At 45.7% G+C, this 27,254-nt stretch overlaps 1 protein-coding gene across 1 annotated transcript in view; it reads left to right on the forward strand.

Moving 5' to 3' along the window:
* The window catches only part of cdh4 (cadherin 4, type 1, R-cadherin (retinal)), a gene marked incomplete at its 3' end in the record, with an annotated part of 60,508 nt that overhangs the window by 7,063 nt on the left and 26,191 nt on the right, over window positions 1-27,254 (forward strand). Inside the window, exons 3-4 of the mRNA XM_079266222.1 lie at window positions 14,285-14,440; window positions 18,633-18,777. Of these exons, the coding sequence (XP_079122348.1) occupies window positions 14,285-14,440; window positions 18,633-18,777 (301 nt within the window). The remainder of the gene's footprint in view (window positions 1-14,284; window positions 14,441-18,632; window positions 18,778-27,254) is intronic.

The raw sequence follows: 27,254 nt of genomic DNA on the forward strand, positions 1-27,254 counted from the left end.
CTGCGCCTCTGGGCGCCACAGAAGGCACAAGGAAAATAATAATCGTTGCTTGAAAAGCACACAAATATGCACTCCATGCTTGGCTTCAGAAGAATAGATGTGAGGATTACTCAGGAGTATTCTCTTTGCGTGAACTGCTTAATAAAGCAGTTGAGCTATTTTTCACATCACAGTGCATCTGTTTTGTAGATTACTGCACATCTAAATAGTTGGTTGATCGTGACATCCATATTGTACCGAGGTTGGGGAACACTTGCAGATCCACGTTTGTTGAAGGATTGCTTTTAGCATTTTAGCGTTTATTCTGCAACGGAAAAAGCCGTTGAACAGATTTCTTTTATGTATGGATGCTGATGATTGTGCTCAATTCAATTTTCCAGAGGCACGCATTGCTTTACTGCAATCAAATTGCATACAATGTTTGCACGGGGTTTTCTCTCTGAGCAAAACTCAACTTCTTCAAATCTAAATTCTAATGTATTCCATTTTAAGGTTTTAAGAGATGAGGATATGTTACTGTTGCATTGATATGCGTCAACCACTCGTCCACCAGGAGCCAGATGCATTCAGCTCTCTTTTATGAATTTTACTCAGGTCGTCTCTATGGATTCAGTTTATAGCGTTTAAACAGACGTGAGATATGCAATGAATTATAAAACAAGGGAAAGTACCAAAGCAGAAAAAATGAAAGAGTAATACAATTGAGCATGCAAGAGTCATTAAGTGGAACATGTATAATAAACACTTGACAATGATTAAATCAATTCAATTTGCAAGTGTAGACTGCAAACTCACTGACAGCCTAAAACAACATTGCTATATATTGGATTCTGTCTCTCGTCTTATTTTTTTCCATTTCCAAAAAGTTGAACAGAGCATGTGTGTAAACAGCTGTTAACTACAACCAGTGGATCACAACCAACACTAGAAATAAGGACAATCTAAAGCAAGCTTCCCATGGAGGCATCATGCTCTCAGCTATGTGCTGCTACTCTCAACTCCCCCTCTCTCGATGCCTCTTATCAGACACCCAGACAGACATGCAGCCTTTTGCTAGCAGTTTTAACAAACACACATACACACACACACACATATAAATATATATACACAAATACACACAAAGTCCCTGACGCCCATTTGTACAGCGAGGCTTACACTCCCGGATTACGGAAATCGCCTTTCACCAGTGTGTCGGCAAGAGGGCAGATTTTCCACCAAGGCATGGACACACTCACCCTCACACAAGACACACACACTCACACACACACAGCAGGGCCGCGCAGTGTCAGGGGAGTCACCTAATTGTGCTGCCCTGCTGGAGAAACGGACCCTCTTTTATCCCCTTTTCACATGTCGGGTGTCAGATGGTTGGATTAAACCTCACGGGCTTCCTTTGTGCGTGTGGCCATGTGAGTGTTGAGGTTGACTTGGTGTGTGTGTGTGTGTGTGTGTGTGTGTGTTTGTGCGAGGGACAGTCTCCCAGCTTGCGTCCAGCTATACACAGTGTGTGAACACAATATAGGTGTGTCTCAGCCCTCAGCCGCAGCTGAAAGTAGTGCACCATGGGGTGCGTGACTCATGCTGCCCCCTGCTCTCTCCTCAACACAACTCTCCGTTCTGACAGGCGGCCGAGGAGAGCAGCTCTGGGGATTCCGTGCTTTATCTTGCTGGTCTCAGAAGTGGCCGAGAACAACCTTTAAAGCCTACACACACTCGGAAAGTCTTTGAGGTTTTCTTCACCTGTGTCTCTACACTCGAGCCGTCACACAGCCCGGTTCACGAGGTTTGAAAAGACCAATTAACCCTCGGAGTGTAATTACGGCTTTGCAAGCATCGATGATGCAAATGACGCGCCCAAAGAGGTGTGTGGTGGAGCGGTGGTGGTTATTCCCTTTGATTCAGTGGGAGCACAATGAGAGGCTAATGTAGCTCTGCTGCTGTATCCAATTCCAAATCCAATTCCATGTACAAAAGAAAGTACTTGCTGATTTAATTATAAAAAAATAATTCATACCATCATAAAGCTGTCATCTATTCCTTCATTGTCATGATGTAATATGTATGGTGCTATTGGGGTTATATTGCACTGCCTGCTGACGTTACCACCATCATCATCATCACAGCTCTTATTGCTCAGATGGCAATATTCTGTTGATGCTTCTGAAAGCTACATTCACTTCCACGAAACAAAGAAAAAACAGCCTCTCTCTCTCTCTCACGCACACACACACACACACACACCAACAGTGTAAAAGAGCGCCATTCCACTGCTGGCCATTTTCCCTTTGACGTGCAATTCGGTCATGACGAACCACAAGTGGTGCAGCTTTGATGCCATTGATTTACCATTGTGCTCAAATGGAATATGCTTCCGAGCTTTTGCTGTCAAATTATTTGACATGACAGATGTAAGTGCAGCGGAAATGGAGAGATTGAAAAACAGCCCGATTTAAATCGATACTGAGGTGGATGGCGAGAACTCCTTTTGAAAAGCAGTAAGGGTGGGAGATGAGGGGAAAAGGGGGGGGGGGGACAGGCTGCTATTGGGGAAAAGAAAAGATAGAAAGTCTTTTGGGGAGTGCTGTAAATCTGCAGGGTGAGGAAGGCCAACATTAGTTTCAGGCCATTTGTGGCATTCTCATCTCAACCGTCTCCTGCAGCACCTACACTGGGGCCAATGAGGCAAAACTGATGGAAAGCAGTCTGAATATGGGAGAGAGAAGACCCTCCTTTCATTGAACCAGGCCTCGAACACTGGCTTCCTCTCTGACCCGCGGTTTGGACAAGGAAACAAACACCACGAGCTGGAAATAAATTGAGCACATTTCGGACAGTCATTTAATAATTATGTTATTCCACAGCCAAGGGAAAGAGCAGACAAAAGTCTGTGTTTGCCGTTTCTATTCCTCTCTGCATGACTCCATGTCCTTTCCACGGAGCTACATGAACCTATAATTACATCTGTAATCTACAGTCCTTATCGTGCATTCACATTCTTGTAGAAGAATGCAGGTCTTAAGGTGAATAGGTCAACCGGCCTATTAAAATGCATCTCAGCATGATTCGGTTCACCTCATTATTTTAAATAGCCCATTACGGTAGTGCTCATGGGTAATATAATACGGCACAGTGTAGTGTCGAATGTGTCACAGCCAGAATGACTGGGGGCTCCTCATTTAGAGGGATTTCATCAAAAGCAAACAGAAGCGCACAAACAACAACAAATGTTCACTCACCACTCAAGTTAACTTTCCACACTTTTGCAGGAGAAAACTTTAGACACAGGAGGGAACGTGTGCCTTTTCGACTGTTATTTTTATTTCATTGTCTCTTCGATATGTGTGTGTAGGAGCAAGTAAGCTCAGTGATATTGAAATGTCAGTACTGCTGTTTGCTCAGGACCCAAAATGAAAACACGGTGGGTTATTTACAACCTCACATTGTGTATTTCATTACAGCTCGTAATGAGCTCGTAATATGCTTTTTGGATACGCTTGTTTCGTCTGCAGTTTTATTGCATCTCGTGTTGCAGTGGCAGATATTGTTTCCACTGTGTCTCGCTCGTGTACGTGGGTGAGCGTGTACACGTGCGTGTTTCCACCAACATATAGGTAAATTAGGTGGTATGATGTACACCATTAGATTACATCATTCAGGACCAAATGTATCTACATTTAACACTGAATGGAATTCTTCACCTGGAAAAAGAAATGTTTACTTTACTAAATCCACCAGCACAGTTTTCCAATGGAGAGCACATTCCTTCACTTCTGAACGAGGCAGCGAGGGACAGTGAAGGACAAACAACAGCAACGTGAACCTCCACTCATTCAGCATACCAAGCACATGTAGTTTCAGCAAAGTATTGCACAACAAATCGTCTCGTGTCTTATACCACCTGATTGATCGGCAGGCAGTCGTAACTCATTCATCGGCTGCTCTGAGTTGCAGTTGTTGGGGAGCCCAAAGGCTTCAATTAAATGTTTTCTAACTGAAATAATACATTCAAGCGTAGCACGATGTGACTGGTAGCACTCTCTGAAAGGAAAGTACTGCAAGAGTAGTCAGCTCACCCCAGGCTACACAGTACTTTATCTTCAAGGGGAAAGTCTGGAACATGGCAACTTTTTGACATTACCCCTCATCCTACCAACATATATAACATGTGACGACCAAATACGCTACTGTAAGAATCAATCGGCATACTGTTGTACAATGTTAACTGATTTATTTACAAAACATTATAAGTTAAGTTAATTTATCTGCTAAAAAACTGATTTTTATTATATTGGGAAAGACTTCAAACTTGATGCTTGTATTGCTGGGGACCCGCGGAAGTGCTTTTGTAGAATTTGGTGCAATTTCGCTACATGACACGTTCAATGTGAATACACTCTAAATAAACAGCAGCAACCTATAACTCTTCTTCACTTCCCTGGAGTCAACACGTGCGGATAGCCAGCTGGAAGCACAATCAAACCAGAGTGTATTTCAACAGTGTTTCGCAACTTGGCTGTGTTCTTCTCCCCCATGAGTAGGACCATATTTCACCAGTAATGTCATACCGCCAGCAAAATACCTGCTTCACAGCGTCGCTGGTGTGTTTTTTCAGGAGTGCATTTAGGGATTTCGGTCTTGCTTCACGTTTGGCCCGTACTGTAACTGGGTATGTTGGTCGAAGAAGTTTCTTTCTTCAAGTGGAGCGTAAAAGGCAGGTTTTACATACAGTAAGATATGGTCAAAGTGGAACTTCCAATTTCGATTTGAGTTGTTTCATGGATAACTGTGTGCCTATTTCACCGGTGTTTTATGGGAGCAGCCGTGACTCGGGTCTATGTCATGGCAGCTGTGATTGCTCAGGACCCAAAGTGCAGTGTTGAGTGCACAATTGTTTATATGAGCGGCTTTTCGAGAAAACTGCCACCAACAACACCACAGGACAAGTATCCGGTCCATTCTGAACAGGCTTGTTGTGAACGTGCACGGCACTAGTAATGTACAATTTATAAAAACTGAACAGCAAACACAACATTACATGTGTAAAGTGCTAAACTACACCAATCTTCATGACTGAGCTGATACGGTGTGAACTCAATTATTTCCACTCTCTATTGACAGCAGGTAAAGATTATCATTTTAATTAACATAACCATTTCAATACCTCAAAGGGACTCCAATAGTTCAGTCGGTAATTCCCTGTTGCATAGCCGTTAACACCAAAGGAGCAAGTAAGAATTAGTTCATGCAATCATTACATTTCAACTCAGCTGAATGTTCCCCCACTCCACCTCCGCCTAGAGTCCATGTCCAGCAGATGATGATGACTCAAGACTATTCATGTCATTTCTGTGCTGTTGTGACTGTTCCATTGTTGATTTTTGCCTCGACTTCACATCAATCTTTATTTTTTTTTGCTCTTTTAAGAAGGTCAGTTGGTGAAAATGTCCCTTTAGAGGCAAAATTGATGCAGTGGTCTAGAGACCTCAGTCATCACATACTGTTTAGTGCACTGTGTGTGGACTTCTTCTCAGTGATTTAACAAAGGAAATCACATCATTTGAATTGCCCCCTCTGAAGTACATTTTTAAATGAATCCTATTTATTCACATTCAACAGAAAAATGTGTTACTTTACATTTATGAATCCATCAAAAATGTAAACGGTCTCAGGTTTCTTGTCTTGACTTGATTTAGTGACAAACCCACAGGGAATTCTAATCAAACTGCAGTTACGCTCAGCTCTGCAGAACATTGTTGTGTCTTTTAGCTCTTTGTTTCTGTTCTCATTAACTTCATTTCAAGCCGCCAGCCTTCAGCAAAAAAAAACACTTTACCTGCCCAGCACCAAAAAACTGTGAGAGCAAGTTACATAACATACCGGTACACACAGCATGTAAGTATTCTATAAAACAGTCCCTTGCCTTTGCTGTTGATGGATGTGCAGGTCAGTGCAGTCTAACATAATGTGAGAATTTACCCATGAACACAAATCTCTTTCAGCTTAAAAAGAGCACAATGTGTAAACAGTTGTGCACATTGCCTTCTGTTTGCTGGTTTGTGCCAGCGTCTCAGAGTGTCTGTGTGTGTCTCCGTGCATTGTCTTTGTATTTGAGCGCATGTGTGCTTTTGTCATTCTCTGCCTCCCCAGTCAGACAATTAGAAGGTGACAGTCCCATTAGGGCCGGCACCAGTAGTACAAAGGCAGAGTGCTGTTGTGAGTGACACAGAGCTCAGCCTCTCACTAAATAACTGTCAGTCTGCCCTCGCCTCCTCTGACCCCTCTGGCAGCCTCCCTCTGAGCCACTCGAACTCCCCCTCTGGACTCCCATTGGCAGCCTTAGCAGCTCCCTGAGCCAAGCATGGCCCTCCTTTCAAGCCTGGCCTCCAACTGATTGGTTGGACCCCGCTAGCCTTAGGCACGCCAGAAGGGCTTTCAACTGGCCTCAGGGTGCTGCTGATTGGCCAGGCTGTCGGGGCCGCATGTCCCTGATGGATGCAATTCGGATGGATGCAATTTGACAATGGCGGTAGGTGGAGAGGAAAAGTGCAAGAGCAGCAGAAAGCTCCTCGCATCCCCCTCCCTCCGTCCATACCTCTATCTATCTATCTACCGCTTCATGCTGCTGTCTTTCCCTTTAGTCAGCCTTCCAGCAGCCAACCATGTCTTCACTGTAATTCTCTTGTGGGATATTCTCTGTGCACGGAAGACCTGTGCTTTACCTATCGTTCTAGTATTGGAAAGCCTTGTGTAGAGCAGGAGAATTGTGCTATTTAACGAGTTGCAACTCTCCAGGGGGTCCGCGGTCTGTTTGGGGCGGGTAAGACAGGAACGGCGGCCTTCTTCTATTCCCGTCGCAGAATTATGGAATGTGGTTGTCTTTATAAAGGAGACAGAATGGCTCTATTTGCTCTATTCTTCTCCCCTCGGTGGGAATCGGGGGAATTAATGCCATTGTTAATGCAGAGAGACCGCTGGTACATTTCAACAGGATTCTCTCCTTTCGCAGAGCTCATCTAAATTGCCTGGCTAATGCTGTAATTGGGTTTGTGAGGCACTTCTTAACTTCCATTAATATTTGTTCTCCTTCTAATTGCCCCTTTCTCCGGTCCTACATTTCATTCCCCCGTCTGGTTAATGGGCTGAGGTGGAGGCAGTGACTTGAGAAAGCATCGAATCAATTTTTGAGCAGATACAGAAATGTGAAAGCGCCGGGACTTCTTTCTCTCTCCTGGGTAACGACGGACGACATACAGGAGGGACCAGGAGGGCATTCAAGTTCAAGAGAGAGACCACACAAAAGCTTCGCGGTCAAACTTTTTAGGGGCAAACTCCAGATATCTTTGATCCATATGAGATTGGATCGAAAAATATCTTTCATCTCATGACTTCATATCTGGTTTTGTTTTAAATGGAGAGCCAAACTCTTTCATTTGAAGGTTATTTATTGGATATGCTGCCGGCATTCAGAATGCTCTCTGGTGTTCATTAAAGGAGATATTTCGTGACGATGCCTCTGCGTCCTCAGATGTTGCCTTCTAAGCTTCCTCTCTCTTTCCACACTCACATAACTGGATTGTCTTTTTCTCTCATGCATCGCATTAAAACACCTCCTCTGTAGGGAGGAAAACATCCTCTCCAAAAAGGTCTCGGCTTTGTTTCCTTAAATTGTCTTGAGAAAGAGAAAGTCTTACCCTATTGTCTTTAAATCCAAACCCACTTCACAGACGAATTGCCTCAGGAAACCTTCGCAACTCAAAGGATTCAATTCAATTGACCGCGTTAGAAAGTGGAGAAGAATGGCGGAATAACAGCGTCCGTATACCAGAGCAGACAAACCGTCCTCACGTGGCGACTTTTGCTCGTTTTGTATTGATGGGACTCTCACTGCTTCCCTCCCACTGGCAGCAGTGAGAGACGGAAAGAGATACGGCGGCCCAAACACAGAAAGAATGGCGATACAAAATTAACATATTGCAGAACTGCATGCAGCTTGGTTAATTTCCCATTCAGTTTCTGATCCACAATGCACTAGCATGCCTGTGTGCCGAGGCCCAGACGCGGCCGTTCGTTATGCGTATCGGGGATAACTGTGTGCGACGGTGGCTGTCGGTGGCTCTCGCTTGAGATATATTAAACCTGAGCTCTCTGCAGCTCCTCTCTCACACACAGACCTCCAATGTGACTATTTTGAAAACCATCCGCACCATTCCCTTCTCACGACGACACTAAATGACAGGTTTTAGCCCTCTTCACCGCCACACTCTCTCGTGTTTATTGTATTTTGTACGAGGGAAAGTTTGAAGGCTGGCAAAAGAAAAAAGAAAAAGAACTCAAGGTCCCTTATTTTGTTTCCATTTTGTCAGCCTCTCTTTCTTTCATCTTGTGCTTCATATTTCCTCCTCCTCCTCGTGGGATGTTTGTGTGGATGGCCTATCAGAGTATTTGAATTCCTGCGCCCTATCAGCTTTGAAGAGTGACAAGCACACAGCAGGAGGGATCAAAGCAATGCAAAACTGAAATTTAAGAGGAAGTTAAAAAGCATGTCGTTTTGCCATTTCCCTCATGTTCAACAAAGAGAAAGCGGATACTGTACAACAGCAGGGAGAGATGAGACATTATCAAACAGTGATTTTCAAGGATGCCGGTGTAGCTTTCTGATGCGCTGATGCTTTTGATAATGCCGTTCGACATGGCAGTTCATCCATTTGCGGTGACTCATGTCAGCAGCCATTTCACCGCTGCCACGAGTGTAAAGGTTTATAGTCAGCTCTGAATATTCTCAACCCAGTGGTGACACTGAAGGCAGACTGCTCAAGACATGAATATCAGTCGTCTCCTCCGGCATGATAGTGTCATTTCTTCCCTTTTAAACCGCTCACTAAAGGTGTCAGACCTGCTGTAAATCTGCTATGAAAACATACAAAAAAAAAAAAAATGATTCTCCAGGTCGACAGGCAGCAGTGTATAAAGGAGCTTTAAAGCAAATAGTTGAGTCATTTGAAGGGAGAAGAGTAGAAGCATGAGAGAGCCGATTATCTTTAAAAATGTCTGAAATCTTCTGATTGTATTCTGCTTACACGAGGTCCACATGATGGACCAGCCATCGTGGACAGAATACCTCAATCTAATCCTGAATTTTGTCTCGTGATTTATATTTTTGGACAATAGAAAGTAGTCTTCGTCCCTGTTTTACAACCATTTTGTTTCGTCTAACGTGCTCTCGTGCCAACGTAAACAGGAGGTTCAGAGTGGGAGACAGAGTCTAAAAGCAGAGCAGGCTTGTGAGTAAATTCGGCATCCAGTCAATAAGTCGTCTCTATTGAAGGCATCCAGATATTTGGCAGCCGCTGTCTTAATTATGGTTGACAGCTATGACGGCTAAAGCGTGACGGAGAGGCCTCCAGAAAGGCTCAGTCATAGTCTGTGCCCTGAGTGTTTGGCATCACTTCCTCCCACAATGCACCTCAGCATGGAAATGCCATTCATTTAGCTTTACTGCATATTAACCATCCCTCAAACTTACATACTTACATAACAAACTGCTGTGTAGGAGGCGTTTGTTTAGCGGCGCCACCCAGTAATATAAATAGCTGACTTTATGCCACTTGCCTCACTCTATTTACTTTATACACATAAAGGATTATTGCATGTATCAAACGTATCTATACTGGCTTAGGATTGAGAACACAATTATTAAAGCACAACCCGTTATAAAAAAGAATTATTTCATAAAACGATACATTTGTAACTCCGAGATAGAAAGAAATAAAGAAAAGAAAAATGATCAAAGGTTAATGAAACAAATCATCCCAACATATTTTCGCCAATTTTATTCATAGAGCCCAATATCTCTACAATCGGCACAGCATACAACAGCCTCTGTCCTTTTTCACCCTTGCTTTGAGTCGGAAAAAACGTTTTCGACCTTCTTTTCTTTCTTTTTGTCTGAATTGTTTCTATTCTTTCTGAGGGTCGTGCTAAAGTTGCACTCGCCGCCTCCATTAGGAAGATTTTCTTTTTTTAAAACATGCTAAATGGACTGCATTATTATCGCGGCCTTCTACCTCACCAGACAAAGCGCTTTACAATTGACCTCTCATTCACCCACCGAAGGACGGCCTCCTGATACATCGACATGGGGCAAGCGGTGCAAGCTTCCTGAAGCTTGAAACTTCCACTTTACATTGCCGCTAAAACCTTTTCCATCTGTAGCACGAAGCTGCTACACAAGCTACAGACAAAGCAACCGTTCAAAGAACAGGAACGGGTTGAACTGGCCGTTGCTTCTTTGCCGTCCTAAAACGAATTCAGCTGCTTCTATTTTACGTGCATTTGTGACATTTACACGTCTTTAACCGACAGCGGAGCATTTGATCAATTGAAAGAAGAGGCAACAACGTACAGCATTGTCCTCTTGATGATCGAGTATAGCTGACTGTAAATTCATACTGTGTTGAATAGATGTGTGGTATTGAACGATCCCGTGGTACCCTGGTGTGGCTCTTGTGAGCCTGTGTAACCTGTGGGGGGTGTTTGATGTGCCCTAAAGGCAGAGGGAGGAGGCCGAGCCCATAAAGAGCTGTTAAAAATAAAGAGAGAGAGAGAGAGAGAGAGATGTGTGTGAACCCGAAGGACTACAACACAGACCTGAACCATTAAGCGCAGACGAGACATAAAAGAGGCCATCAAAGGGTGTAAACTACAGATTCCCATTATTGTGTGACATTAGTCCATAGCACACAGTAACCCTTAATGATCCCATGGGCGCCCGCAGCACACTGTCCTTTAATGACTTGCTGGTTGAATGAATGTTGCTTCCTGGAAGCCAAATACTGCCAGGGAAAAAAAGAGCACCGCAGCTCCACGCTCGCTGGTCCTTTGCATAGCAGAACGCCGGTTTGTGCGGTTTCGCGAGAAATAAGTCCGACACAGATTGAAGGGATGAAGGGCAGAGTACCATCAAACAAACAGCTAATTAGTCCCTGTTTATGTAGGCATCAAACTATTTACGCAGGTAGGGTGATCACGCAGGGTTGGATCAATTAAAAGAGATATGGACCGACTGAAACTTCATACTGCGCTAATTAGGCAGCCGCTATGCTGAATAGATGGAAAAATATTCCTTTACGTTCCTTTCCCTCTGTCTGTTTGCGTGCCTCGCATCACCCTGAGGAGTTTAACAGAACACTAATTCCCCCCCAAGTCCTCGTTGCTTTCGCTCCCCGTGTCTCTCTGCCTCCATCCCTCTCCGTCGTCCTTCTCGCGCTGATAGCTTGTCCCACAGGGATCCCAGTAGTTGTCAGTAATCAAGGAAATCACTCTCAAAGAGTTACAAATAGGTCATTTATCTGATGTCTGGTCTGATCTGACGGAGACAGACAGCCAGTTAGTTCCTTGCATCTGCTTTTGCATGATTAGTAGCCATTCTATCTGCCAAGAGGTACTGAAGTGAAAGAATGAAGGACAGCGATAGATAGATAGAGGGCGATGGAGAGGAGGATAGAAATCCCAGCTTTCATCATTAGCATTCCATTCAATTGGCTCAATTGAGCAGTTGTCACTCATGGGATTCCCAGGACTCCAAGAAGCCGTGTTTCTACATTTATTCAATTTATTGATCTGAAGACTCTTCATTAAGAAACACCGGCAAATGTGACATCTGCTCTCAGGTGGCCTTGATGTGGAATTTTTGAAAGCAGGTGTGGAAAGGCGGAGGCCGCATGACGTGTAAGCGCTCCTTTTGTCTCCTCTTGGGACTATTCCAGCAGTGTGGCAGCTACACGCGGTCCGCTTTGAAGCTCCAGCGAAGAGACAGATCACTCAGACACTCACACCACCAGACACGCAACCGCTCGCTCGCACGCACACGTCCGGATGCCGAGGCGCAGAGCCGTGGCAGGTGAAAACTTCACATGTTCGTTTCCCACATGACGGCCTTGTTAATGATTGAACCGAGCTGGTCCTTTTGATCCTCGCTTTGGTGTGCTCACAGAGAATCTCTTACCTGTCAAACACCTCACATCACACACAGACATGGCTACAAGCTGCCTCTTATGCACCCGAGAAATACTGACATTCAGAAATAGATGCAGGGTAGTGTTTTCTTTTTGTTGTTTTTTCATTGCAGTATTTTGTTTTGTTGCATGTTCCCACAACTCGACCAGAGGCCTTAACAAGTTTGTCTGCTTCCCGGATAACACAGAGAATGTCTCAGGCATGTTCTCGTTACCGCAATGCATAATCCGTCTGTTCTGCACCGCGTTGTGACACTGATGAGGGCGAATGATCAAATTAAGTTATTATTGATGCGTCGTTTCATCCCGCTTTGATTGGCAGAGGGTGGGCGTCGTGAATAATACATGTAATCAGTCTTACAGTATCATTGTCATGCTACAGTGATTACATGAACGCCGAGTAGAAGAGCCTGAGTGCACAGATTGATGGGCGTAATGCTACGCTGTACATTACACCTGAAGCTGCAAGGTCCACGCACGGATCCTGTCTGAAGCGAGCCCGGGAGATGAAAATTGCGGGCGTGAAAGCTCGCACCAGAGTGCTACACCGTGGGTGTGGGAGGACCACGTTGTAAATTAAGAGACGGGGTTTCATGTTCAAACAGAGAGATGTTTTATGCAGAAGCCGCCGTCACTGCTGAACGGATGAAGTCATTTGATTTTCATGCATGATCTGCAGCCCCACAGACCGGGGAAATTGCAGAGGAGGAGAAGAGAAAGATTGAGCGAGAAAAAGAGCCACGCCTTCCTTTTCTCACCATTTGACTCTGGGATTATTACCTCTGATTTGTAATTTGTAGCCGTAGTGATGGTTCATTCCCAGTTCGGAGGGAAGAGGATATGAAGATAAAGCACCAAGATTAAACTGTCCAGGACCCATGAATCCATAAAATCAATCCATATTACTGGATTTATGGAGTCGTTGGCCACTGTAATTTGATGAAATGATTCCTGTGAATCAGTATACTAAACGTGAACACAGTAATCACATTACAGCTTTGTATACTGAGTCGTACCGTCGTTTGTTTTAGATGATGATTCCCAACCACAAATGGCGGCTGGGCAAGCGGCTTGCAGCTAACGGTGCTAACAGCACGGACAGTGCTTGCAAAAGCCCTGACGCGCCGCCCCGAGCATATTGAAGACATTGAATATGTCGCAGGTCCAAATTGCACCAACTTCAACACTGCACTTCCTTGGGCCCCAGCAATACACACGCCAAATGTGCTGCTACAGCGCCGTCTATTGGCACCAAATTTCCCATGGTCCCTCACAGACATCATATCTACACATAACATTTTTTGGTAATATAAGCCTTGCCCACAGAAGGCATTTTAGCAAACTGTATGGAACTTTAATAGTCCACAGATGTGCTGCACCAATTTGGTGACAGTGTATATATCTTTCTTGTACATGGATAGGAAAAGGGATTTTTGTTTTTGAGGTTCTAACGTTATCTGGCCAAATTACTCCCAGTTCAATGTTCTTAGGTCCCCAATACACCCACCCGGTGAAGTAGATCGGTTCTTGAGATATGCGAAGAACATACACACACACACACACACACATACCGACACAGACAGACGTTCAGAGATTCTTTGCTTTATAGTTAGATGTCACATTGACGTTGCTGCATTGTGCTGTGAGATAGTTGAATCCTTGGAGCTCATTGGAAATCAATGTCACAGAAATGCTTCAATCCAATCTCCCTTTGTCTTCTTTTGAGTCGGGACTGTGCTGAGCAAAAGTATTGATATTTCTATTGCCGTGGCAGTGGAGGCGTACAAACTGAAACTTGTTCAAAGTCAAATATATCACTCTTTAAATGTCACATTTTGATTTGTGTGAGAAATAACAACGGAGGTGTTGAAGGTGAAACAGGCACATTGAGCGCCAGTCGGACGTGGTTGAGAATAACACAAATACCAGCATAGCTGGTAGTAAGGTCCTTTTACACTTGCTCAAGGTCTGCCGAGACGCCGCTACGAAGGAAAAGAAAACCAAAAACTCAACAGGTCAGACAAAATCCTCTGAGCGTGGCTCTCATTCCCTCACTGCACGTTGTTCAATTTTCAGTTTTTAGCTTCAGGCTGTATGTTCAAAGCGTGAGCTCAAAAAGAAAGCTGGCAGTGGAAATGTTTTCATCTGTATTTCTATCAAACACCCCGTGTCCTTTCACGCTTCTCTAAAACTGTATTTCACAATGCCTTTTTTTCTCGATGCTCTGATCGTGTTGTGCGTTAAACTTGTTTCTCTGCTTCTCTTCTCAGATCCGCTCAGATCAGGACAAGGCGTCTGGGATCCGCTACAGCATCACGGGAGCCGGCGCCGATCAGCCCCCGAGTGGGATCTACAACATAGACCCCATCAGCGGCAACATGTTTGTCACCCAGCCCCTGGACCGAGAGGAGAGAGCATCCTTCCATGTAAGGATGAAGCCAGTCCGTCTTGTCTGTTTCTGTCCCCCCCCCCCCCCTTTAGCTCCATTTCCGTCCGTCTCATTATCTCCTGATCATCCCCGTGGAAATGAGCCTCGCCTGTCCTCTTCCCCCATCTACCTTTCATTCTAACCCTAATGTTGCCTGCCGAAACAAAAGCACAAGTTGGAGCGCGTTCAGAAAAAAAAGTGTACAGTACCTCCACACCAGCGTCTCAAGGTTCTGAGCGATGCCGAAAGCCAGCGATGAAAGGACGAATGGCTCGACAAAACACTCTTTAGCCACTTTAACCGGCATTTGTATCGAGGTTTAACCGCACAGAGTGGCGCGGCGTGGATAGAACAGAGGGAAGAGAGACAGAACCAAGGTCGAGTGCAGAAAAACTTTTGTCTTTGTTCTCACCATCAGAGCTAATGAGCAGGTGCAGCGTCTAGTGTGTACCAACATGTCTGGAATGCTGATTGATAAACAGGGTCGGGTCTCTCGCTTCCCCAGTTCTTCTGACTTTCTGTCTGTGTGTGTGTGTGTGTGTGTGTGTGTGTGTGTGTGTGTGTGTGTGTGTGTGTGTGTGTGTGTGTGTGTGTGTGTGTGTGTGTGTGTGTGTGTGTGTGTGTGTGTGTGTGTGTGTGTGTGTGTGTGTGTGTGTGCCCGGCCTTCCCGTCTTGTACCGTACTGCTGTACCCCCCTTCCCCACACATGTTGTACCACGCTCACCTTGTGCACTTTACAGCTGTGCCGTTCAAAGGTGCAGGCTAACAGCTGTACAGTTAGCGCTGCATATGGCCCATAGGATTTCTCGCCACACACACACATTTCTCGCCACACACACAAGAAAGGCAGTTTTGATATGGGCCTGTAGTTCATGGGCAAAGCTGGATCTAAGTTAGGTTTCTTTAATATGGGCTGGATAGTGGCATGTTTGAAATAAGAAGGGACAATTCCTGTAGACAATGAGGAATTGACAATAGATGTTACTGCAGGGCCAATAGTTAGCAGAACATTCTGAAATAGAGAGGATGGAATTATATCCAGAGGGCAAGATGATGGCTTTGTTTTGTTAATTAAGTCCATCAGGTCTTGAAGGCTGATAGGCTGGAAAGAGTCCAGAACAGCAGGGGATTGCGAGGAGCTACAAGTAGATGAACAGATCCCAGGCTGAATGCCAGACCTAATACCTGTTACCTTATCAATAAAATAGATCAGGAATTTGTTGCAATCGTCAACAGAATAGCATGGTAAAGTGGAGACAGACGGTGAAACAATTCTCTTAATTGTGTCAAACAGAATCCCCCGCTCGAGGTGAGCGCTGGTGTCAGACTCCCGCCACCCGCGTGCCTGACAGCATGATAGATGGCTGCGCTGCTGATAGAGCTAATTCAAAAGCACGCTGCCATCCCAGAGGAAGAATAGAATAAAGGAGAGTGGATCTCTGTCAGCGCACACATTATAAACACCAATGCACACGCGCCTAAACAAACACTGAGCTCTAGATGATTGCCTCCTTGATTGGTTTGTCACATACTTTTGTGAGTGTGTGTGTGTGCTCCATTTAGTTTTCGATGAGCCTCTTGTTATCTTACTTGCTGCGTTTAGGGCTCTGGACACCGCTGCGCGTGTGTTTGTTGTCTCTCCATACCTGCTCTTACACTCAACCAGCAAATTGGGATCAATAAAGCAGCCAGTTTATTGGTCCCTGGGAAAGAACAGCCGCTCAGTAAACAGTTCTTATTTGACACTGCCTGTAGTGAAAACAGCATGTTAGGTTCAGGGCACTTCAATTTGAATGCGGCTCCTGTTTAGACTCCCGTGGACCAATGCTGCCGGTGATCCGATGTATGATTTGGTGTCGGAGAATGTAGCCAGAGTTCGACCCAGGGGAAATTTTAGTCCATCGCTTACTTCCTTTGAACTAGACAGGAAGTCCCCAGCACTGCCGCACGCTCACTGGCCAAACTTTGCTTGTTAGTTTTGGGTTCAAGTGAAAAGAGCGACGAGGCTGCTGTTTTTGACAGACCGGCAGCAGAGGGGAAGTGATCTGCGAGGTGGGCAGAGCGGAGGTTAGCCTCAGCCTCATACCGGACCTACTGTGAGTCACAGTTGAGCAAATATGAGAATGTTTGGGGTTTTGTTTCGGGCTTGTTTGCGTGAATGTGTGTACTTCAGTGTACAGTGAGTATGTGCGTTTTAAACCCATTACAATGAGTGTCTTATGCTGTACAGGTTGTAAAGCCCCTCCCTTTTGTTAGCGCATGAAGCCATGTTGATATTGTACCTGTGTCTGAGGAGAACTTGCGCGTTTAATTACCCAGGTTAAACGGAAAATTGATTTCCAATTTTAAACATCGTCCTAAACCAATTTGAATTAATTGATAAAAACGATTTGCAACGCAGCTCCAGGGTAAGGGGACCGCCGGGCCAGATACGAACTGTACTTCCCCTCTGTGGTTGGTCCAGTCATACTAAAGCTCACCCTGCAGAATACTGATGCACACTACACACATACACTTGCAGTCTGCGAGACGCGCACACACTCCTCCAGGCCCCCGAGATCACATTTCCAATTCCTCTATCGAGCACACAAACACAGGAACATATAAACAGACTGTGGCGCTCACGCACGCACACACAGACGCGATTATAGAGATTTAGAGACACACGGAGGCAGGGATGCACACACACACATCCACAGGCAGAAAGGCCTAAATATACACGCACACAAAAAAACACGTTTTTGCCACAGACACAAATGCACAGTCATTGTCACACATTCACACCCACACGCACTGGAGCACATGGAGCAGTCACACATCCCTCAGCGTGCAGTGTCCACAGCTGAGAAAACAGATTGTGCTTGTTTGTTTGTTGGGTCTCCTCTCCATCTTTGTTTGCTGTGCTCCGGCCAATGGAAAACAAGCATCTTGCGGACCATTAAGTGGCTAAAGCGGGGGCTCTTTTGATTGGCTTTGTGTTTGTGTCCCCCCCCCTCCCCTCCCTAGCGTGTATCCGTTTGCTTTTGTCAACGTCCGTGTCTGAATCGGTGTTTGAAGGCACGCGTGAATGCTCAAGCGGCCGCGTGTTCGGTGATGTTTCCAAACATCTCTGACAGGCAGCCACAAAGCCGACATGAATCGCCGCGTTGCGGCGAAACGCAGGTGCCGTCACTCCATCTTTCATGTCGCCCCACAATGCATCACTTCCTGTAAATAGGCTGGCTGGCAGGCAGATCCTCCTCAACTGTTGTTGACAAAATATTTTGCTGCCAGTGTGTCAGCTTTCGCCAGAATGAGAGCCCCTCACCAAGCCAAGCTGTGATTGAATAGCATTTCGGCAGAGGATATGTATTCCTCGGCAATTGGATGAGGGCAATGTAAGTCACAGTGAACAGTGCCGGTTTGGTTCCAGGGCTATTACAAAGCCCCGCGTTATGTTAGATATCATTAGCGGGGATTGGTGGGGAGTGGAGGGTGTGTAACAGCAGCGGTGGAGATTAAGACATCCCAGTGTCGATGATGATTGCTTTTGTCAGTCCTCCCTGTTCAAGCCCCCCCCCCCGACTGCCTCTTTGAGCTTTCATCTCTCATTTACTTGCACAAGGCTCAGTCACTCTCCTTTTTTTCTTTCCCTTCGACGCTCCTCTCCTTCGCACGCTTCCTGTTTGCTCTCACTCCTCTCACACACCGCGAGTTGTCGAGGAACAGCTCATCAGTCGGGAGACATCCATCCAAAAGGCTGGCTTTGTGCGAGACAAAAAGAAGCCACAGCTTGAGCAGAAACGCATCTCTGATATTTTCGGAGGCCTCTGGCTGCGCTAACAACAAAATAGGTGTTGTTTGTGTGTCTGGAACATTTCACGACTTTCTCCCTTTCCGTGTTGTTGTGGTCCGTGCCAAGATACCAACAGGATGCTCGTGCCCCGTTGGCAAACAAGAAACGGAACGTTTGCCAATTAATAAAGTCAAAGTGTGTGTGTGTGTGTGTGTGTGTGTGTGTGTGTGTGTGTGTGTGTGTGTGCGCCGAGTTGGTTCCAGTCCAGACATTCTGCACACGCTCATATCAATCAAGCCAGCGGCCTGTTGTCAGTTGAGCTACATTTGGAATATTTATTCACGCTCATGTTCAGCATCGAATGCTAATAGCGCCATCTTTCTGTGTGTGCGTTGCTGTTTCCCTCTGTTGGCAGCTGCGAGCCCATGCGGTGGACATGAATGGCAACCAAGTGGAGAATCCAATCGATCTGTACATCTATGTGATCGACATGAACGACAACAGACCTGAGTTTCAGAACCAGGTGTACAACGGCTCCGTGGCTGAAGGCTCCAAACCAGGTGAGAGCGGCCGGGCGTGTTTATTCCTGCTTTGAAATACAACAATCTGAAAAATGAAGTTTTGTTTTATGGATTCACTGCTTTGTTCTCACTAATGCAGCTTCCTCTCATCATCTATTCTCGATCCCCTTCCTCTCTGTATCTCTCTCTCTTCTGTGTCTCAATTTCTTCCTCCCTTCCTCTCCCTCTCCATCCCTCTCCCTCACTATCTCTTTCTCCTCTCTCTCTCTCTCTCTCTCTCTCTCTCTCTCTCTCTCTCTCTCTCTATCAGTCGCTCTCTCTGCCTGTCTCTTTTTTCTCTCTCTTTTCTTTCTTCTCACTCTCTCTATTTCGCTCTCTCTCTCCACCACTATCTCTTTCTTCCTCCCTCCCTCTCTCTCTCCCTCTATCTCTCTCTTGCTGTCTTTCTCCCTCCCTCTCTATTTCTCTCCCTCCCTCTCTCTCGCTCTCTCTTGCTGTCTTTCTCCCTCTCTTTCTCCCTCTCTTTCTCCCCCTCTCTCCCTCCCTCTCCCTCTCTCTCCCTCTCTCTCTCTCTCTCTCTCTCTTTCTCTCTCCTTTCTCTCTTTCTCCCCCTCTCTCCCGCCCTCTCTCTCCCGCCCTCTCTCTCTCTCTCTCTCTCTCTCTCTCTCTCTCTCTCTCTCTCTCTCTCTCTCTCTCGCTGTCTTTCTCTCTTTCTCTCCCTCCCTCCCTCTCTCTTTCTCTCCAACTCCCTCTTCTTCTTCCCTCCCTCTATGTCTCTCTCTCGCTCTCCCTCCCTCCCTCCCTCTCTCTCTCTCTCTCTCTCTCTCTCTCTCTCTCTCTCTCTCCCTCTCACTGGCTGAGTCAGGGAGGAGAGAGCATCTTTGAATGGTGTGTTTACAAACAGCAACCAACGATGCTGCATAGTACTTGTAGCAGACACTTTGTACAGAGACTTTGTTGTGTGTATGCAAGAGTATCATGTTTGCGTCTCTCAGATTCAGGATTACCGAACATACCAACTCAACAACAAAGCTCACATTGTGACTAAAGAAGAGAACAGGAAGTGTCGCTTCATTTTATTTTAGGAGGACAATATGCGCTCAAACTGCACTTTTTGTTCAGCTCTGACTGGAGAATGGAGTCATAATGGAAGCCATAACAGACCTATAAATACAAGCCTGCAATCATCTCCAATTGTTACACTTCAAAATGTATAATGTAACAACTGAGGTGAACACAGAAGTTGCAATAATCCAGTTGACCAATCAGATGCTCTTTTTTTTCCCCCCAATCTTCAGAGGGCCCTTCAGAAAACCTTAATGCTTCAGTCTTACTCCCGGTGTCCTCGACTAACCTTGGACTTGCATGCCCAACCGACATTCTGACGTGTGAATTCGCCGTGACTCGTGTCGGTTCAGACGAGGAGCGAGTTCATGAGATATTTGTGTCACAGTGTCTTGGCCGGATGCATCATTATCAGATTCTGCAGAGCATGGAGAGACGTAGACCCTCGCTCGGAATCCGGGAACAGAGCTGCGGTCAGTGCGAAGCCAGAGACGAGAGCAGAATGCGCAAGTAGCTTTCATGTCTCGACTGGAAGAACTCTTGTTCTAACAATCAGACCCCGAGGACCAATGTTTGTCTTCACAGCGTTCAGATATTGTTCTGTTGCAAAGTTTAATCTCAGGGCAATTTGTAAATAATATAGGAAAGCATGTTGTGCGTGTAAGTATGTGTGTGTGTGTGTGTGTGTGTGTGTGTGAGCAAGTATGGGATTGACAGTGTGTGTGTGTGTGTGTGTGTGTGAGAGAGAGCAAGTATGGGATTGACAGTTTGTGTGTGTGTGTGTGTGTGTGTGAGCAAGTATGGGATTGACAGTGTGTGTGTGTGTGAGCAAGTATGGGATTGACAGTGTGTGTGTGGGTGTGGGTGTGGGTGTGGGTGTGTGTGAGCAAGTATGGGATTGACAGTGTGTGTGTGTGTGTGTGTGTGTGTGTGTGTGTGTGTGTGTGTGTGTGTGTGTGTGTGAGCAAGTATGGGATTGACAGTGTGTGTGTGTGTGTGTGTGTGTGTGTGTGTGTGTGTGTGTGTGTGTGAGAGCAAGTATGGGATTGACAGTGTGTGTGTGTGTGTGTGTGTGTGTGTGTGTGTGTGTGTGTGTGTGTGAGCAAGTATGGGATTGACAGTGTGTGTGTGTGTGTGTGTGTGTGTGTGTGTGTGTGAGCAAGTATGGGATTGACAGTGTGTGTGTGTGTGTGTGTGTGTGTGTGTGTGTGTGTGTGAGAGCAAGTATGGGATTGACTGTGTGTGTGTGTGTGTGTGTGTGTGTGTGTGTGTGTGTGTGTGAGCAAGTATGGGATTGACAGTGTGTGTGTGTGTGTGTGTGTGTGTGTGTGTGTGTGTGTGTGTGTGTGTGTGTGTGTGTGTGTGTGTGTGTGTGTGTGTGTGTGTGTGTGTGTGTGTGTGTGTGTGTGTGTGTGTGTGTAAACTCTGGTTACTCCTCAGTGGAGCGTGAGTCTATGTACAGAGCTCCTCATTAGCGAGGGCAACCAGACATTCCAAAAGCTACTTTCTTCGTTTTTTCACTCTGATAATCTCTGTTTAGTTTCAGATGAGAGCCTGTGATGACAAAAGTCTTTGAGTTCGATTTAGTTTTGAACAGAAGGTAATCTGTGGTACCAATTAACAAAAAAAGATGTTACACTGTGTACAGTATAATTACGCTGCTCGTCATTAAGCAATCACTGCCAAGAAACATTTGTTGGTGGATGACGGTGTTGAGAGGTGCGTCAGAGAAGCTTAATGTGTGCGGAGCTTCCTTTTGCTATTTGGTCTCTGAATTGATGAATTTTAATGAGAAAAATAGGCCGCAACGCCGTGTTGGCCTAATTGCCCGTTTAGCCGGAGACAACAGGAAGGACTGCGATTCATCTTCAGTGGCGGTTTAAGGAGAAGTTCTATACTTTTCTGGCCGATTTAAGCCTTTAATATATCCTCCGCCAGTTACATTGTTTACTCACGAAAAATGAAGTTCCGCACAGCTTTGCCCAAGTTGTTTTTTGCAAACAGCAGTACCGCAGATAGAGAGCGGGTTACACGTCTTTTTTTAAATGACTTTTGTGATCAGATGCACCAGATTAGAACGCAGTTGTGTCCACGTATGTGCGTCCACACTTCAGATAATGATCCAATATATTTTGTGATCAAAGGAGCGGCTGGAAAACGGTGGACAAACACATTTAATTTCCTCTAAAGTCTCGACAATAAAAGCACCCCCGTTGTTTTTTCGGCTGCTCGTCATTTCAATGGAAGTCGGTGGCACGAAGCTACAAACTGACGGCCGACACTTGTCGATGTGTTTTTGTTGCTGTTACCCAGTTCCCATTTAACAGCATAACTACATCCACGAGCGCGGGTGCAACATTTCAACGGTGACTCATTTACAATGCAGCTGGCCACGCTGGACCGCTTTGTTGCTTTTGTTGCTTGTAATGTGAACAGCATTACTCTTCCTCCCGGCTGGATCAGGAGACAGGTTTTATTGAAAAATAGTTGCCAACAAAGCTTAATTAATTCAGTGATTAACACATTTTCCGATAAGTTCTTCGCCTTAAAAGTCCCCCAAATGCAGTTTAGATAACGAGCATCAATTGATATCAAATCTGAACTTGAATGGAGAGGCATGTGAGGCACTCCCACGCACAAATAGTACTTATTTCTGGCTTGGGAATTCCTCCCATTCTATGGATTTATCCCATTTTCTCTCTTTCAGTCTTTACCTTTCAAAGTCCTGAAGAGCATGTTAGCTACTGTTCGATGTATTTATTTATTTTTTTACACTTATTCACTATTTTGACCCCTCTCCAGCACCTGTGCTTCACAGATCCCCCAGTGTGCATCAATCAGTCTGTGGACTCAAAAGACACCCATGGAAATTCCCGAGGTGCTACTCCAGGTGACACTCTCTCGTTCCCTCCTGCCTACAGGTGGTGGTTTGAAACCTATCACAGCGTTGCAGCTGACAGGTTCTGCTCGGGGTTCTGCTCGGATGCTGCTGGAATATCTCAATTCTCTGTCTCCCACTGGCCACAGCGGGTTCAAACAGCGGTGAAACATCAAAGAATATTCCTATTAATGATTCACAACAAAATACAGTTACAGTCACAAACACCTATGGTAGCCATGCACTGCTTGTGCCCATCAGGACACGGAGAACTTAATACTTAAAAAAAAAAATCATGCTCACATCAGATCCAACAGTTGAGTGAGTTGTGGTTGTCATAAAACTTGTGCCATGAAATGTATTTATTTTACCCGGATCCAAAAACCGACCTGCAATTAAAAACGCATTTTCTCACTTACCTCTTGATTCTGTGAAGACAAACTTCTCAACAGAAGGAAAGACGTTATCTGCATGATAAGACACTGCTAAGTGTAAATGCTTTACACTTAAGAAAATGTCCTGATGGCGTGCAGCCGATGCTTATTCTTTATTATCTGAATAAGAGCTCAGTTGAAGACGTATTCATCGGCCCTGTCTCAGCGGAAAGATGTACATGTCAAATGTTTCATGTTTTGAAAATGTGTGGAACAGCAACAACCCTTTATTATGGACAGTTGTTTAATACAAAGCCTTGGGCCCCTATTTTTTTTTCCTAAATGCCAAGCAGAGGGGGGGGGGGGTACGTGTAAAGCTGCAGCGGTATCACATTCTGTATCTACAGACCCCGATATCAAAGGTTCTCCAAAGCATGACAACACATCTTCACATCTAGCGCCATGTAAAAACCATCAGAGAAGGGAGACCTGCAGGGAACCGCCCTTATCGCCGTCACCAGATGTTACGGAGCGAGAGATCCGATCAAGCCGTCAGCCGGGATCAGTCTGAAACGGCTTCATTTGTCGCTTCCTTCCTCCGGGCCCCTGCTCAGCAGCGCGTGAACCTGTGACTGGTAGAATTTAATTTGTGCAGGTAATCAAATGGAACAAAACAGTGCATGATCGAATGAGCAATCGCAGCACATTCACCTCTTGTTAATGAGGAATAAATGGGATTGAATATGAAACTAGGGTTATCCTGAGAAACCTGATAAACCTTTTAAATGTGTGCAAATAGGTTGAGTATCATGAAAACAAAACATCTGTAGCTCAAGAGCTACACGGTACACACGCGCACGTTGAAAACGAAAATACATGAAACACATTCGCCTCTTCAATGTCACCAAAATGATCTGAATTTCTGCAACATCCTCTGGACTGATGCACGAGAGGGCCTCTGCGTAAATATATGCTGACATGGCGTGACTTCCTCAGAAAGCCCTCACGTTGTGATGCTGCAGTGTACTCAGAACATCTGCCCTGTGACGCTCTGTCCTTCTCCTTCCCGCCCCCTTCTCCCCCCGACTCTGACAGCAAGTTGTTCCCTTTTATGGAGCGTCTTCCTCAAAAAAAGGCCTCCCTAAACGAGAGCGCAAGATCAAAACCAGCCGCTGAGTGCCTTCTCTCACAGTCGATTTGCTCTCCAAATGGGGGGACAGGTGCGCTGCGTCTCTCTCTCTCTCTCTCTCTCTCTCTCTCTCTCTCTATCTCTCTCTCTCTCCCCCCCGCTCTGTCCTGAAGAGTCTGCTAACAGTTGCAGAGAGATTTAAGAGACTTTCCCTCTCCGTCTTGCCTGGGGGGGGTAATTAGGGATCGGCACAGGAGGGAAAAATGCAGTGATGGAGGCGAGCGGAGGTGAAAAAGCACAACGATATTTCAATCAGTATTGAGCCTGGACTTTGTGAGCAGATGTGTCCCACTGTGCTCCCGATTGTTCGTCCATAGTGCCGATCCAGACAATTTTTTAACGACGCAGAGCGTCAACGGTTAGCGCTGTCACTTTGGTGTAAAAAAAACTGTCTCTGTGTCAGTTTCCTTCTTCTTTTTTTTTGACAAGTTTCTTCACACGCAAGCAATGCGGAGCAGACTATTAATTGCACCTGTATAAGTGTTATAAATAATAAATAGGTAGTTTAACAGCTTCACAAGTAAAATGCAGTAAAATGAACAGTAACTGCAACCGGAAAACCCTCGACATCCGGAATAACTCCTCCCGTGTAGTTGCTCTGTTGCCTTTCTGTGTGACGGACTGGAGTCCTCTGCAGGTTCGGCTGTTTGCCCTCCACACCGGCTCGGCCGTCGGCCTGCGTGAGGGTAAGCAGGTAGCAGTGCTGCTCAGGGACGGCTATCATGCAGTAATAGTGAATAGTGAGCATTTGATCTGGCCTTTGCATCGATTTACAAATGCTGCCTTTTGCTGACCTCGTTTATTTGAAGCGGTTTGAATGGTTTTACTCTGTCTTCATGTTGTCGGAGAGTAGTGGGCTCAATTAGAGGCCATTGTGTGAACACTGTGTCACCACTTCCCCCAAGATTCACCGGGTTTCAACCTTTTCTCTTACCTCCCTTCGCTCTCAACCTTCTTGCTCTCTCTCCACTGTACGGTGGCCTCTTCTTCAACCTCTATCTTCCCTCCACTGATGAGAGTTATGATCCTCTTACACCGTCCATCCCCTGCCCTCTCTGCCCCTTACTTCCTCTTGTACTTTTGCTTTTAGTGGTCTTTATAAACCCTCACCTCTACTCTCGCCTTCACTTTCTTTTTCTGCTCTCCAATTTCCTCCCCTGCTTCCTATCTTTGCATCTGTGTGTGTATCGCCCTGTTACTGCTGTCTATCTCGATCCATCGTCCTTCTTTTTTTTCTCCTATCTTCCCTGTAATTGGGAGGCAGATGTTGACTCTGGCTGACTAATGTTTCCGCAGCAGATAGACCTCACCGGTGATCTCAGGTCACGTGAGCAAAATGGCCGACAAAATGCGCGCCTGCCACCAGTTCAATTTTCAGCTCCAGCGATTTTGCCGGAAAAGCAATTAGGATTTGGAATTAGTGTTCAAATTAAAGAGGAATTAAACAGGCTCAGAGATTAACCCTTTTAGGCATGGCCGCCCCTCCGTGGATGTAAAAGCGCACCATCATCATATCACTGAATCCTTCTCGTTGAAGTGAGAGGTAGCAGCACTGACATGCGATTCAACATCACGTCCTCTCCCTCCCTACGGGACTGGAAAGGCTGATTATATATATATTGACGCTGTCCTCGGTGGAATCGCCGTAATTGTTTTTCTTCTTCTTCCTTGGACTCTTTTCTTTTCATTGCTGGAAAAAAAGTGACAAATCCTTCTTAGAAACTTAATGACGTTTGAAATAGAATTCGAGGCTACAATTATCCTGTCCGTACAGGCTGTCGCAGGAATGATGGTGCCATCTAGACCCAATTATGAGAATGGAGACACCTGTAACTGCTCAGACCCAGAAGGGACAAGCCAACCTGCTGCCAGTCCGGCAGCTTACTTCTGCTGCACACTGAAACATACACGCTTTGGGGTTTTTTTTTATGACTTATTTGAATTGCTTTTGATGTGATAATTGAACATTGTTGGTTTAGTGCAGGGTCAACATGGCACCCACCACCCACCGTTGTGCCCACTGAGGTAACCAGAGTGCTCATGCATTAGCTGCTGAGATGCTTGTTCGTGCTCACTTACATGAACACAGTGGTATGTTTTTAACGTCTCTATCAAAGTTACAACACGTAGGCGTTCTAATTACCACTTTCTCCTTTTCTCTGTTTCCCCGTCGGCTTTTTATACTACAGCAGCTCCTATGTCCTCGTCTCCCCGTTTTTCTCTCCTTGCACAGTCTTCTCATTTCAGCATGTTAGTGCTCCAGCCATCTCTTCTCTCTGCTGTGCCCCTCCTGCGAGCTGACAGTATTTTTTTTTTGGCTGCAGCAGCAGCAGCAGCCTGCAAATAGCTGCCTGATGGAAAGTGACATTTTCACAGAACCCTTTGAGAGGGGCGAGGTGATCTCTCCTCTTTCCAGCACAAAGTGCTCCTAATTGCCTGGTCGCATTCGTGAGCCCCGCTGACAAACTCATGCAAATCAATAATTCTGCTCGGGGAAGACGCGGGGCCACGGTACGGATACGTGCTGTGAAGACACACACACACACGTGCATATGCATACAGATGCACACATATACCCGGAAGTAAACGCAGACAAACATACACTCTTTACACTCTCACACACACACACACACGCACTCCGCCTCGCCACTGCTGTGCTGTCTGCTCTCAATGGCAGTGTTTATCCGTGATTCTAAGACAAATGGGGGGAGAGCATCGGAGCATTAAGGGCAGCCACGGTGCCGCTGAAGGCTGAAATAATGGATGGTGGAAATTGCAGAAGACCCAGCGCTGCTCATTACTAAATGGACTCTGCAGAGGTGGAAACTTTGCTGCACCAGCTTTCTATATACAGATAACGGAACAGTGCAGCCTGGAAAATGGGGCTTGTTTAACAGCTTTTGTTTGTGTTTTCGTGCTTTGCTCTGGAATGGCTCTCACTCTAAAAGATGCTCAAAGAACAGAGAATGTCACAGCAATTAGCAACGTCTAATTGACTTGAGTTTTCACT

This window comes from Melanostigma gelatinosum (genome assembly GCF_949748355.1).
Source record: "Melanostigma gelatinosum genome assembly, chromosome: 3".
Classification (NCBI taxonomy): Eukaryota; Metazoa; Chordata; class Actinopteri; order Perciformes; family Zoarcidae; genus Melanostigma; species Melanostigma gelatinosum.